A 12,629-nucleotide genomic window follows, 5' to 3' on the forward strand; every position below is an offset into this window, starting at 1 on the left:
TGCCAGACAGATCGCTTTGTGTGCCTCGGCAAATGTAATTCCCTTCCCGGCATTGTGGATTCAGCTTCCCATCGCTGGCATTGGGCGAACACACACCAGGGCCTGTCCTGCCAGGGACTGTAAGACTTTGAGTCTTCCGCGCTGTCCTGCATTGTATCACATGGAGGAATGGGACCCTTTCCTATAGAGGCCACCCTTCTCCTGCTCTGCAGCCTTCAGCAGAGGCACCTTTGAATCCTGGTGGAGAAGGAAGTCCTCCCTGGGGAGGTCTTGGCAGTGTCCATTGACAGCCAGTCTCCTGAAACACTAGTGTGGAGGACAAAAGATCATGGAGGCCTGAGGCGGGTTAGTAACTTGCTGTCCCACCCCAAACAGATTATTGACGTGAAGCCGACCTCCGTGAGGTTCCTGCCTGAAGGAACAAGAATTGCCGCCTACTGGAGCCAGCAGTATCGCTGCCTCTACCCAGGGACCGTGGTCAGAGGTAAGAGCATATCATGGCTGTCCCTCTTATGCTCACAAGCCAGGAGTATTTTAGCACAAAACTTCAGGAGAATCAGTGGACTAGTACAGTGCAGCCCCAAAGCTTGTCGTGAAAGCCCTGCCAGGCCAGATTCCTTACTTGGCGTAGTGCCTGACTCTGCAAAGAGCCCCATTGTGGTATGTAATCATCACAGCTGCCTTGTGGGCCAATATTACTGTTCACTTATGCTGGGATTTTCAGAGGCCTAAAGGAGTTAGGTGCTTAAATACCATTGAAATTCAACAGAAGCCTAGGAGAGGGGGATAAAAAATTTCAAAAGCCCATAAGTGAGATAGGAGCCTAAGATCAGCTGACTTTCAATGGGGCATAGGCGCCTAAGTCACATAGGCACTTTTGAAAACTGTACCCTGAGTGCCTGACTCCATTCGGCCTCGGAAATCTTAGACGTAAAACGTGCCTGTAAAGAGAGCAGTAGGAAGGGCTGTGAGCTGACTGCAAAGCACTTCCTGCTTCCCCACAATGCCCTGGTCACGTGGTTTAATATTGACTGGCCTGGAAAGTGGCCACAAATGACAAAGTGGCCCTTGGAGTGCAAGGTGCACTAGCCGAAGGGAGCATAAGAGGGGATTGCACATGACTAACAGACTGGGGAGACTGATACAAGGAGAGAGGGATGAAACAGTGATTCTTTATCTGGGAGGGAAGATGAATAAGAGGTGGCCTACGATAGCCAAGGGTGGTGATAAAATCCAGTCCGAGATGGATCTGAGGCTATTGGACAGGCCATAACGAAGGGACATCAGTGCAAACGAAGAGTGAATAGGCGTGAGAAGCGATGGAATGGAATTGTGGGGTGGAATCATGTGGTTAAGCTATTGGGATGACTGTGTTGAAAGAGTAGTTTTGCGCTTGAGGGCGGGGTGTGTAATTGGATCACAGGTTGTTCGTCCCAAATGGGTCTGGCTTAGTAGCAGGTTCTGAAACTGGCCCTGCCTCCATCCGTCATAACTTCCAAGTGCCAGAGTCTGGTCCATTTCCTCTCTACTGCTCTAGCTGAGTGTGTTCCCAGTCCTCTCTTTCTAATCTCTTTCCCCTCAAACCACAGGGGCCCTTGATCTGGAGGAGGATGGGGATCTGATAACGGTGGAATTTGATGATGGGGACACTGGCCGGATCCCCCTGTCTCATATTCGGCTTCTACCACCTGACTACAAGATCCAGTGTAAGTCTGGACTCCTGAATTGTGTTCTTGCATGAGGTTTCCCCCAGAGCCCTGGTCTTTTTGCCCATGAGCAGCCTCCTTTTAAACCTGCTCAAAAGGGAGATTTCCCATGCTGGGGAACTATCCTGTAAGATTCCAGGGATAATTCACGACTGTTTTTGTTCCAGGATTGTGTCCTAAGCTCTGCGGATCAGGACTGAGTTTTCTAGGGCTGGGGTGTTGGAAGGGGTGATGGGGTGAATCCCTGTCTGCCTGGCGTTAGTAGGTGGCAGTTTCCCAATAGCACTTCATGTGCATCCCTCATAGGCATTGTGTGATGCCAGCGAAAATCTGGGGACAGCAACAAGCTCCTTTTTAATGGCTGCTGCTGAAAATTCAGACGTGCAGTTTTGGCGCGGTTTGGTTTTATTAGTGGGCAGGCATACACCAGGATTGCTCATCTGTGTGACTTGATGTTACAGGTGCGGAGCCCTCCCCTGCCCTCTTGGTGCCCAGCACCAAGCGCCGCAGCCGGAAGTCCAGCAAGGATGCTGGGGAAGGAAAAGAGGGCAGTACACTAGGGTCAGAGGAGCCAGTGGCCAAGGGCAAAGGTCGTGGGAGAAAGCCAAGCATCAAGCTGAAAGCTGGTATGTTGATTCACCCTGTTTTAACGTGCAATTCAGTGAGTCCTTGTGCCAACTGTTTAATCTGGTAATGTAGCATTTCTTTTCCTAGAGTAGCATCCCTTTGCCTAGGTGGTTCTGCAAACACCCAACCTGCACTAGTGCAGGTCTGCATCTGGTCTTTGCTGCTAAACTTCCTAATCCTTCCCTAGAAGACAGCTTCCATCCAGCACTGTAACCCAAAGTTCAGGAAAAGTCTTGAGCAGCTACTGAGTTTCTCTCCTTCTTGCAGGAGTTTGTTCATGGGATTTGGTTGGTTAGAGAGCTAGTTATTTACCAGCTGGGGTTCTTGAATTCAGTGCTGCAAACAAGATTTGGAAACTCCACTCCGTTTTCTCAGCGGCGCATCTGTGGGCATGAGTTGCAGACACGCTGGGAGGCTGCTCCCTTTCCTAGCTGCAGGGAGAGCGCTGCACCTGTAGGGAGGTGGAACAGGTCCAATGGCTGAGCTTGCAGAGGGAGGGAAAGGAGCTTCGACATTGCAGCTGCTCCACCACCCTATGGATGCAGCGCTCTGCCTACAGCTAGGAAAGCGAGCAGTCTGCAACTAGTGGCTGAGGTGAGGCCTCCAGAGGCTAAGGCTGCCCTCTCAGCACTGCTCCCAGGACATGGCTAGCATGAGAAGGGTCATGAGGTTGGCTCATGCTAAGTCTATTATGCTACTGAATGAGCCACCATCTCACCTTGTATTTCAAGGCACAGTATCTGGGCAGCGGTAAGTATCGCACAGAGCGGAGAGATCTAGATTGTGCTTTCTCAGCTTGGTTTGTGATAGAGGAAACTCATCGCGCGCCCTCTTTATAGCGGTCAGCAGTTCATGGGTGTTAGCCTCAGACATACTGGCCTGTATTATTTATTAAGTCCTCAAAAAGGGCCTTGCTAAGATGGTCGCTGGTTGGAGTGAACAGTATGGTAAAAAAGCAAGCCATGAAGGAAGAGCAGAAATCTTTCAATCACCCTCCCCACCCAGGGCCTCAGCTCCGGAGTTACGTGCAGGGAATATTCAGCAACTATTGTGACTTGAGGGAGTCCATCCTGGCTTACTGCAAATGTCATATGGGTGATATTTGCATCTCTCAGTCTATCTGCTTTCTGTTCCTTTCCAGAAGAAGCAGTCCTGCCGGAAGAGACAGACCAGGGAGATTCTTCAGCAAACCTCCCTTCTGCTCCAGAGAAGACCGTCTGCCTCGGCAAGCAAAGTGTGAAGGGGTCAAGGAAAAGCCAGCAGAATCCAGCAGGAGGATCTCCCCCACCTGCAGAGGAAAAACGGAATAAAGCCGGCAAAATGAAGATCTCTGCTAAACTCCATAGCCCACCTCCGCCTTCTTTTCAGCCTGCTGCGTTCAGCAATGTTCTTGGAACGGAACCCTACAGTGAGCTCCCGGGGGCGCTGGGGTCCTTCAGCTCCAACGACAACCCCTCTGGGAAAACCAAGGCCAAGAAGGGAAGGCCTGCCGAGGAGTCGCAGGAGTTTGGTTCGGCAGCCAAGGCTCAGAGAAAGCAATTGGACAATGAAATCCTCATCAAGCTGGACCATGAAGGGGTGATGTCTCCAAAGACCAAGAAAACAAAGGAGGCCATGAGGATGCTGGAGGGGTCCAACCTGACCAGCAGGAGGGACGGCAAGAGTGTCCTGGGGCTGGGCTACCCCGCTGCGTTGGGCAGTGAAGCCAAGCAGAAATCGTCAAGGGTTAAAGCAGCAGAGGGGGAATCTTCGACTTCTACTTTTGGAGGCAAGGATCAAGAAGTCAAAACCACCCCCGCGACGGCCGCGGAGGAGACTGAAAGCAACAGCAGCGGCAGCAGCTCGGAGTCCGAGGGCGAAGAGGAAGCCGAGAAGAACGGAGGTGAAGCTCAGGACAGCAGCTCAACCAGCTCCAGAGCTTCGACCCCTCTGTCTTCATCTAATTCCTCCTCCTCCTCCTCTTCCAGCAGTAGCAGCTCTTCTTCATCCTCTTCCTCCTCCTCGTCGTCAGCATCATCCACCTCATCTTCATCAAGCTCCAGTTCCTCCTCCTCTTCCACCACGGACGAAGACTCCTCGTGTAGCTCAGATGAGGAGGCGGCTGATGCCCAGCCAAGCTCCTCAGTCCAGCAGGCTGTCACTCCGAAGCAGACCAAGCAGGCAGGAAAATCCCGCGTGTCTTCTCACCCTCAAGGCCAGAAGCCGCCGCAGCAGCAGCAACAGCAGCAGAAGCAACCGCAGAGCAGCAACAAGAGCAGGCCCAAAAAGCGGGAGGGGATCCATCTGCCCACCACCAAGGAGCTTGCCAAACGGCAGAGGCTGCCTTCGGTAGAAAACAGACCCAAGATCGCTGCCTTCCTCCCTGCACGGCAGCTTTGGAAGTGGTTTGGCAAACCCACCCAGGTGAGCATAGCCCTCCGGCTCGTTCGTTTGGCCCTTGAGCTTTGTTTTCATAATCCCTGTCACCTTTCTATTCTGCCTCCTCCCCTGCCAAACCAGCCGTTTCATCCCCCCGCTCTTCCTGGCTGGCGAAGGCATCTCCCGGGGGTGAGGTTTGGTGCGTTCCCAACCTGGTTTGTTACCGGGGTTACTCCAGGCAGAAAGGAAGAAGATCAAAAACGTTTCAGGCAGATTTACAGCAGGACCCTCCCGGAGCAGTTGCAGTCCATCTGTTAGAACTGCCTGGCCCCTCTGTCCTGTACTGAAACCATAAACAGAGACACCATCTTTAGGTGCGTTGAGGCTTTTAGGTTTAGCGTTGTTGGTTTGTTTCTGGAGGAGCGGACACCCCACTGAAATCTGGTCACTCTATACTCCCCACTCCCTTCTCACTAAGGGGTTCTCCGTTCACCCTTTAACCATTCGATTTCTTTTGTGACATTTGCGGCTGTGTCACTGGCCCTCTGGACAGGAAGGGATAAATGCCTCCCATCAGTGCTGTTCTCTTCGTTAGCCAGCAGGGGGTGCTTAAAAGGGGCAACTCACCATATCTTCCAAGGTAACATGCTTTATCTGGACCCACTCACTGTTGAGATGTCCTCAGGTTGCTTTGCCATGCCATTGGGCTGACCCAACAAGAGAGCATAACTGTTGGTGCTCTAGTTATCCATAGTGGGATGCAGGCAGGGAGCACAAGCTATCCCAGAGTGGGGGGATGAGTGAGACTGGGTTTGTACGTAATATTCTGTTCACTCAGCTCTGCACTCCTAATTTCACAGAGACGAGGAATGAAAGGGAAGGCCAGGAAGCTGTTCTACAAGGCCATTGTCCGTGGCAAGGAGATCATCCGGATTGGAGACTGCGCGGTCTTCTTATCAGCTGGCCGGCCCAACCTACCCTACATCGGCCGGATCCAGAGTATGTGGGAGTCCTGGGGGAACAACATGGTTGTCAGGGTCAAGTGGTTTTACCACCCAGAAGAAACCAACCCTGGAAAAAAGCTCAACGAAGGCAAGGTATGTCGACCAAACGCTGCCCGCCCTGTTTAATGGCCACGCTGCAAAGCTTCCCTCACACCTTCATCCTGGCAGGGGAGGGGTGACTTTCATAGTTTTTGACTAAGTGCAAAATATAATTTGGTTCCATTTGTGACCAGTAAAGGGTGAACCTGGAGATTCTGTACGATCAAAGTCATTAGTGGGTAGACATGCCTGGGGTTTCTAAAGCCACTTGAGAGGGAGAGGTGGTTTTTATACTTCTAAGACACAACTTGGAAACACAACGAGCAGCCTTTTGCATGAGTCCATCAAACTTCTGTTTGTCCCCGGGGTGCACAGAGCAAAGTGATTTATTTCTGGCGTGTGAAGGGTGAGAGGAAGCCCTTGGTGTACGGGCAGGCTGTGTGGGCCTGATGTTCGGAGGTGCCGAGCACCCACAGCTCCCCTTGACATCACTGGGAGCTGCAGCTGCTTGGTCGCTCTAAAGATCGGGTTCTGTTTAAGCTGATGACTCAAGGTCAAGATGTAGGCTGTGGGAATGCACATCTTTATTTGGTGAGGGAGGCGCCTTTGAAAGGTACTAACTTGCCTGCTTTAACTTTTCTCCCTCTCCATTTTTCCTGGCTGACTGTTCTCGGCATAGCGTTGGGATCAGAAATCTGGGAGGAGCCTATCTACCACTCTGCAGGCATCCAACCAGAGGAAGGACTTCATGGAGGTAAGATGAGGGTGCGGATGGCAGAAGGCCAGGCCTTGGAGAAGGTTTTGTGATGTGTTGTTGACTGCTCTGATTTTATAAGCGGAGCAACAAATGTTAATGAGGTAAAGGCCATCTGATCTGGTTCAATTCTATGCTGAGATGAGTGTCAGCCCCAAGTCCATGGTTTTGGCAGAGCATCTTACAGGGGGGGAAGGTAGCCTGCAAAGATCCATATGTGAACATCCCCGGATTTCAGTGGTGTTTGGCACCAGCCCTGTCGTTCAGGCTCATCTTTGTTTTTACTTCATTTAAATTCTGGCAAAGTGTCGCCAGACTGATCCTGAGGTTCACAGAGAGGCTGAGAAACATGCAAGATGGCAACCGAGTCACCGGATTTGATTGAAACTGGGGGAAATATCAAACTGTAAAAGCCTTCACAAAGTTCCGTTTGATGGCCTGTCTCACTGTGGGGATGTAGCAAATAAACCTCAAGGTGTCACCTTCTCCATCCCACCATTTTCACTCCTTGTGTGTAGCTCTCAGGTCCTTCTGTGGCCTGGGGCACCTAACCTGTAGGGAAGGGGTGTGTTCTAAGTGGTGTGAAGTGTCCGCTAATGACTCGTTTCCTCTCTATCTTCCCCCCCCCCATTCCTCTAATACAGCGAGCACTGTACCAGTCCTCCCATGTGGATGAAAATGATGTCCAGACCATTTCTCATAAGTGTCTGGTGGTTGGTCTGGACCAGTACGAGCAGATGCTAAAGACTAAGAAATACCAGGACAGTGAGGATCTGTACTATCTAGCAGGGACGTACGAGCCCACGACAGGCATGATTTTCAATACAGATGGCGTCCCAGTCATCTGCTGACTGTCTAGGAAGAGGGAATTCAGGGACATGTGCCATCTACCTGGAGAGTTCCGATTTCCCTTCGGAAGAGGAGCGTGGCGAATCTGAGGACATGCTGTTCGGACAACATGATTTATTTCTTTCCTGCTCGTGACTTCTGTGTCGCACTACGGACAGGTCTTCAAAAGGAGAAGAGAGAAAGTTAGGGTGGGGAGGAAGCAACCATAGGACTTTCTGAAGATGCCTTTGGGATAGCATTGGAGATTGGACCCCATTGTTTTCTGGATGAACGGGGTGGTTTTAATTTAGACAAAATTAACCAGCTTCTTCCTTCCCCCTTCTGCTCTTGGAGCGTCGATGATTCTCAGATCCCTGCACCAGCAGAATAACATCAAAACAGAGGAGGCTTCTTTTGTGTTGCTTGACCCCCTGAAAAATTCAGAGGATGACCTTGTCTGGAAGAACACCTACTAGCCTTCAGGGTATCTGTACCTCCTTCCTTATAGCTCCTTCCTTGTTAACTGCACAGGACTTTCTGGAAAGTGTGAGGTGGAAGAGAAAGGAGCAGTGTCTCTCTAAGCGCCTCAGCTCAAGCAGTAGGTGCACCTTTAATCAGCTTCCCTTCCTCTAAGTCTGCTGTCTGGGACCTAATGGAGAGCTAATGCGAGTGGACAGCCAAGGAGGAATGGAGTCACTTGGACACAGAGACGTTGACTAATGTCCCTTCTGGGTTACGAGGAGTTGGGTAGAAGGAGAGAACAGAATCTCTCATTGAACAAATTGATTAACTCAGTAGATTCATCCAAAAAAAGAAAAAATGTCTGTGATGGGGGGGTAGGGAGGAAGGGAAAGGGGAGGGCTGTAATCCATGAGGGGGGGCACAGGGGTGGAGGGTAACGAACAAAAATCTCCCTTCAGGAGGTGAAATGAATGGGGAAGTTGCTGCAACCTGCTCACAAACAAGGAAGCCCCTTCTTGCGGCTCGAAGGAGGCCAAAGCCCATCACTGCTTTTTCACACAGGCGCAGCACCTCAGCTTTCCCATGGAGCTGAGGGGGGCTGCGCTCGCCCTGGGTGTGAGGCTCCTGCAGTTCAAGCAGAAGGACACACAGCTCCCTGAGATGAGAACTGCCCCCAGGAGTGTCCGTGCAGGAGACGCATGCTGCATATCCACAGTGGGAGCCAGAACCAAGCTGTCATCGGGAGCAGCCATTCAGCTTAATGGGTCCATGTGGACAGTCACCCCGGGGCTCATTGAGAGCAGTCAGTCTCCCTCCTCCAAGCAGCCGGCCCACCCATCTCGTTGATCTCTCACAGGCCTGAGCCTTCAGCTTTGGCCACTTGCCTTCAAGCAGCTGCTTCAGGAAGCCAGGTTTGCAACCCGGAACACCAATACACTCTCCGGGCAGCATGCAGGGAGCGTGGGGAGTGGAGCAGAACAAGGCCACGGCGCAATGTCCTTGCACTTAACTGAAATCTCACGAGATGCACTGATCTTTGCAGCTAACCGATTCGCACTACATATTTCTAGGGCACCGAGATTGTTCCAGCATGGATGGGAGCAGAGTGACCCACCCAAAGCTCCAGGGGAGAGATACTTACAAGGACAGATTTTTAGCTATCTGCCATGGTACTATCTGAGTACTAGAGACTTGCAGCCTCTATGGGAAGAGCAGAGGGGCACCCCCTAAAAGATGATCTCTCATACTTTAAAAGAACCACAATGGTGCTGAACCCCGGCCACCTCTGCTCCAGCCCGCGGCTCACCAAGACTTGGTGGATATTAATGTTTCTAAACTGTACAGTTTTAATGTACCAAAAGACTCTTTAAACCCTTCTGTATTATAAGTCTTTAAATGGATTCGACTTTTTAATTATAAATATAAATATATATATATAAAAATATAAACTTTTTAAAACTGTGAAAAAATTATGAAATTATAAAGAAGAACACAGTCTGACGTTTAGAATATTATTTTTTATTTCCAGTTGGATTGTGAATGTAAATGATCTGGGAACAGGCACACACAAACAGCCACACGCAAAGTGTACTGTACTTATAGAAGCAAATTGTGTGAGCAAATTTTAAAGAGAGAGAGAGAGAGATTTTATGCTAATGTTAAATAGAAAGCACTTACTGCCCAATGCCTTCTATGGAACACAAGGATTTTTCAGACAATCGAGAGGAAAGGAGAGCCAGGTTTTTGTCGTTTGTTTTCTGTTTTTGTTTTTAAATTTTTTTTTTTTTGGCATTATGTTTGTTGGAGAATTCCGTGTGACCGTTTTTCATAAAAAAGAAAAAAGTCTATTGGAAAAAACGAAGCATCTTTCTTTGTCCTGTTTTTTAGAGTTGTGTGTGGTTTGTTTGTTTTTTGTCGTCGTGGTCACCTATCGTCTGTGGATCAGCGACGCATACGGGGGGCATGTGAGGTCAAGTGCCTGCCTCCCTCTCCCCCGCCCCAAATGGCAGCCAGGCCCAGGCTGTGAGCGGAAGGGGTGGGACTGGCCACTGGGTCACTGCTCTGTTGCAGCAGGTACCTGAGAGAGCCTGGCTGGGGAGGTGGCAGCAGCGGGCCACCAAGTACATAAAAGGTTGTTAAAAGGATGGAGGAGAAAAATTGTTCTTCTTAACCTCTGAGGACAGGACAAGAAACAATGGGCTTAAATTGCAGCAAGGGTGGTTTAGGTTGGACATTAGGAAAAACTTCCTGACTGTCAAGGTGGTTAAACACTGGAATAAATTGCCTAGGGAGGTGGTGGAATCTCCATCATTGGGGATTTTTTAAGAGCAGGTTGGACAAATACCTGTCAGGGATGGTCTAGATAATACCTAGTCCTGCCTTGAGTGCAGAGGACTGGACTAGATGACCTCTCAAGGTCCCTTCCAGTTCTATGATCCCCGCCTGGCTGCCCGGGACCGGGGCAGAGCGAGCAAGAGTGCACCCTCCCTTTCCCCCCCCACCCCGCATGCTTGGCCCCTGTTCCCAGCAGCTGAGCCCAGGCAGGGAGCGGGTTGCTGCTGTCACCTCCCCAGCCAGGCTCTCTCAGGCAGCTGCTGTCCTGCACAGAGCAGCGACCCTGAGCAGACGGCTTGAGCCTGGGAGAGCAGCCGAACATGCGGCGGGGGTGGGGGGGCAGGCGCAGCAGGAGAAGGACAGAGCCCCTCCCCCTCCACAGGTAACATGGGGTGGGCAGAATGCGGCAGCCCCGGGCTGGGCACGGGGGGGTGTCACTGGGCAGAGGAGATACATGGGGCAGTCACGTGTCCTCCCCATTAGATTGTGCCCCCTCTACGCCCCCCCCCCCATGTGGGGAGGCAGGAGTTGTCTACTCTCTGCAATGCAGTGAAAGCCCTCCTACTCCAAACAGTCACTGTAAAAGTGGTACCCTCGGCCTGATTGCTTGTCTCTGACTTCTTGGTCCCATGTGCTCCGTTTGGTGCCACTCCAGGGAAGCGCGCACATATATTTGAATCCATCCCTGTTTAGGAAAATCCTTTATGTATGTGCTTAAGTCCCATGGGCTTCAATGAAAACTAAGCGCATGCTTAAGTGCTTTCCTGAGTCTTTGTGAACAGAGAGAGGGTCTCTTCCAACTGCAACCTCAGCCTCGGATCTCAGCCAAGCTGCACTCTTTCCTTCTCCTATAAACACCATTCATAAAGGTCCTGCAGGCCAAATCATGCCAAGAGTTACAGCCAGCCCACTCCTCTGCACAGGTGTGAATGACTCTGCATCAGTCTGACTGTTCCCTACATCTCAATATGGAATAGAATCCGCAGCTGGCGCCGAGCGGTGTTGGCTCGGCAGAGGTAAGAGGCAGCGAGCAGTTAGTTTATGCTCTGAATCAGTAAAGCAGGTGTCTTAACTGAGGCGTCAGTCCTATGTGCTGACTCTAATGCACACAGGAGGGCACGTCTGCTGAGTGAGAAGGTGCCGTTTTTACTGAGTCACTTGTCCGTGTAGACCTGTGCTTTTAACAGCTACTGAGGGACCAACACAGGTTGCTTTGCTTGATGGAGACGGCATTCTCATAAAGATGGCTAAAATTGTGCTCGTTGTCTTTGGGGAGATGGGGGTGTGGGCTCGACACAGAGTGTCTCCATGTCCGTGTATTTGCTTATACACTGAGATTTACCAAGGAGCAGCTGATAGACCAAGTGGTTCCTAAACACTGGTGTGTATACCTATATTGGGCCAGCTCAAGACCCGAAGGCACCCATGCTGTCTGCACTCTAACAGACAATGGAATTTGGGCTGCTCCCAACCTGGGCCCCATGTACTTGGACAGGGCCATGTTCTGGCAGCTACTGCCTGGTAAACGGGAATAGTTGTCCAGGACCCTTTGCCATTAGCTCCTCCTAGGGAGGATTTTTGCTCTGCCGTTGGCATTCCATCCCCATCCCTTACTCCCCATGCCAAGTGTTGGCTGCTTGCCGCAGGCGGCTGCCACCAGCTGGGTCATCACCATCAGGCACCTCTCGCTGGACTCAGCCATCTCAAACACCTCTGGGTGAAAATAGGACCATAGAGAACCCGTGAGGCCAGGCTCTCGGTTGGCTTCCTCTCTCCTCTGCATCTCCAAATGCTGCTGGGCAAGCTACCAGGCTTCACCCCCTTGCCATGAGCAGTGTCTTGATGGCAGTGGCACATGGAAATCTGTAGCAACTTGCCAAATTGGATATTTTTTTCTGTACATGGAAAACCAGCTTTGCCAATGTGTTGTGTGTGTAATTTATGGGGGAGGGGAGAGAACACTATGGATTCCATCCCCCCCCACACTATTACTTCACCCCCAGCATTCTCAAAGATGAGAGGTTGCTCTTAGCAACTGTTCTGCAGCACTAGCTTGTTGGAGAGGAGGGCTGGATTTTCCCTGTCATCTCCCTGTGTCTCAGCACAGACCAGGGTGTCCAACTCTGTTGGGGCTTGGGGGATGAAGTGAAAGTTGTCCTTCTGTTGCAGACCTCCACCAACGATCCTTCTTCAATATCTTATGGTCCTAATGCAAGTTCCTCCCCCCCGTCGTCCTGCCACTGTTCATCAGGTCCCACCTGCAGCACCTCGAGGTAGCCTCTTGGGTTCTGTCACCATTGCCAGAGGTGAAAGGTGGTACATGGAAGTTTAATGAACTAGCCCTGTTTCCACCACAGCCCTTGTTCAGCAGCTGGTGAGTCCCAATAGAACAGGGGCGGTGTTCTGCTATTCTGCTCTTTCCAACACTGAGGATAGGCCAATGGACAGTGGCTTCTGGGACTCGGAATGAATGTTTTCTAGAAGCAGTAAGACACACCACACTGACCTCCTCCCGTT

The 12,629-nt window shown here is 51.1% G+C and overlaps 1 protein-coding gene across 9 annotated transcripts in view; it reads left to right on the forward strand.

The window, feature by feature from the left end:
- TNRC18 (trinucleotide repeat containing 18) overlaps positions 1–8,153 on the forward strand; it is an 88,809-nt gene extending 80,656 nt beyond the window's left edge. For all 9 annotated transcript variants that reach the window (XM_026650589.2, XM_026650587.1, XM_026650590.1 and 6 more), the window contains 7 exons: positions 376–484; positions 1,590–1,706; positions 2,168–2,332; positions 3,475–4,736; positions 5,552–5,788; positions 6,414–6,488; positions 7,133–8,153. In XM_026650589.2, the coding sequence (XP_026506374.1) occupies positions 376–484; positions 1,590–1,706; positions 2,168–2,332; positions 3,475–4,736; positions 5,552–5,788; positions 6,414–6,488; positions 7,133–7,339 (2,172 nt within the window). In that variant the 3' untranslated portion in view covers positions 7,340–8,153. The remainder of the gene's footprint in view (positions 1–375; positions 485–1,589; positions 1,707–2,167; positions 2,333–3,474; positions 4,737–5,551; positions 5,789–6,413; positions 6,489–7,132) is intronic.
- Positions 8,154–12,629: the final 4,476 nt, after the last annotated feature.

This window comes from Terrapene carolina, unplaced genomic scaffold (genome assembly GCF_002925995.2).
Source record: "Terrapene carolina triunguis isolate 2854851 unplaced genomic scaffold, T_m_triunguis-2.0 Scaffold93, whole genome shotgun sequence".
Taxonomy (NCBI): domain Eukaryota; kingdom Metazoa; phylum Chordata; order Testudines; family Emydidae; genus Terrapene; species Terrapene triunguis.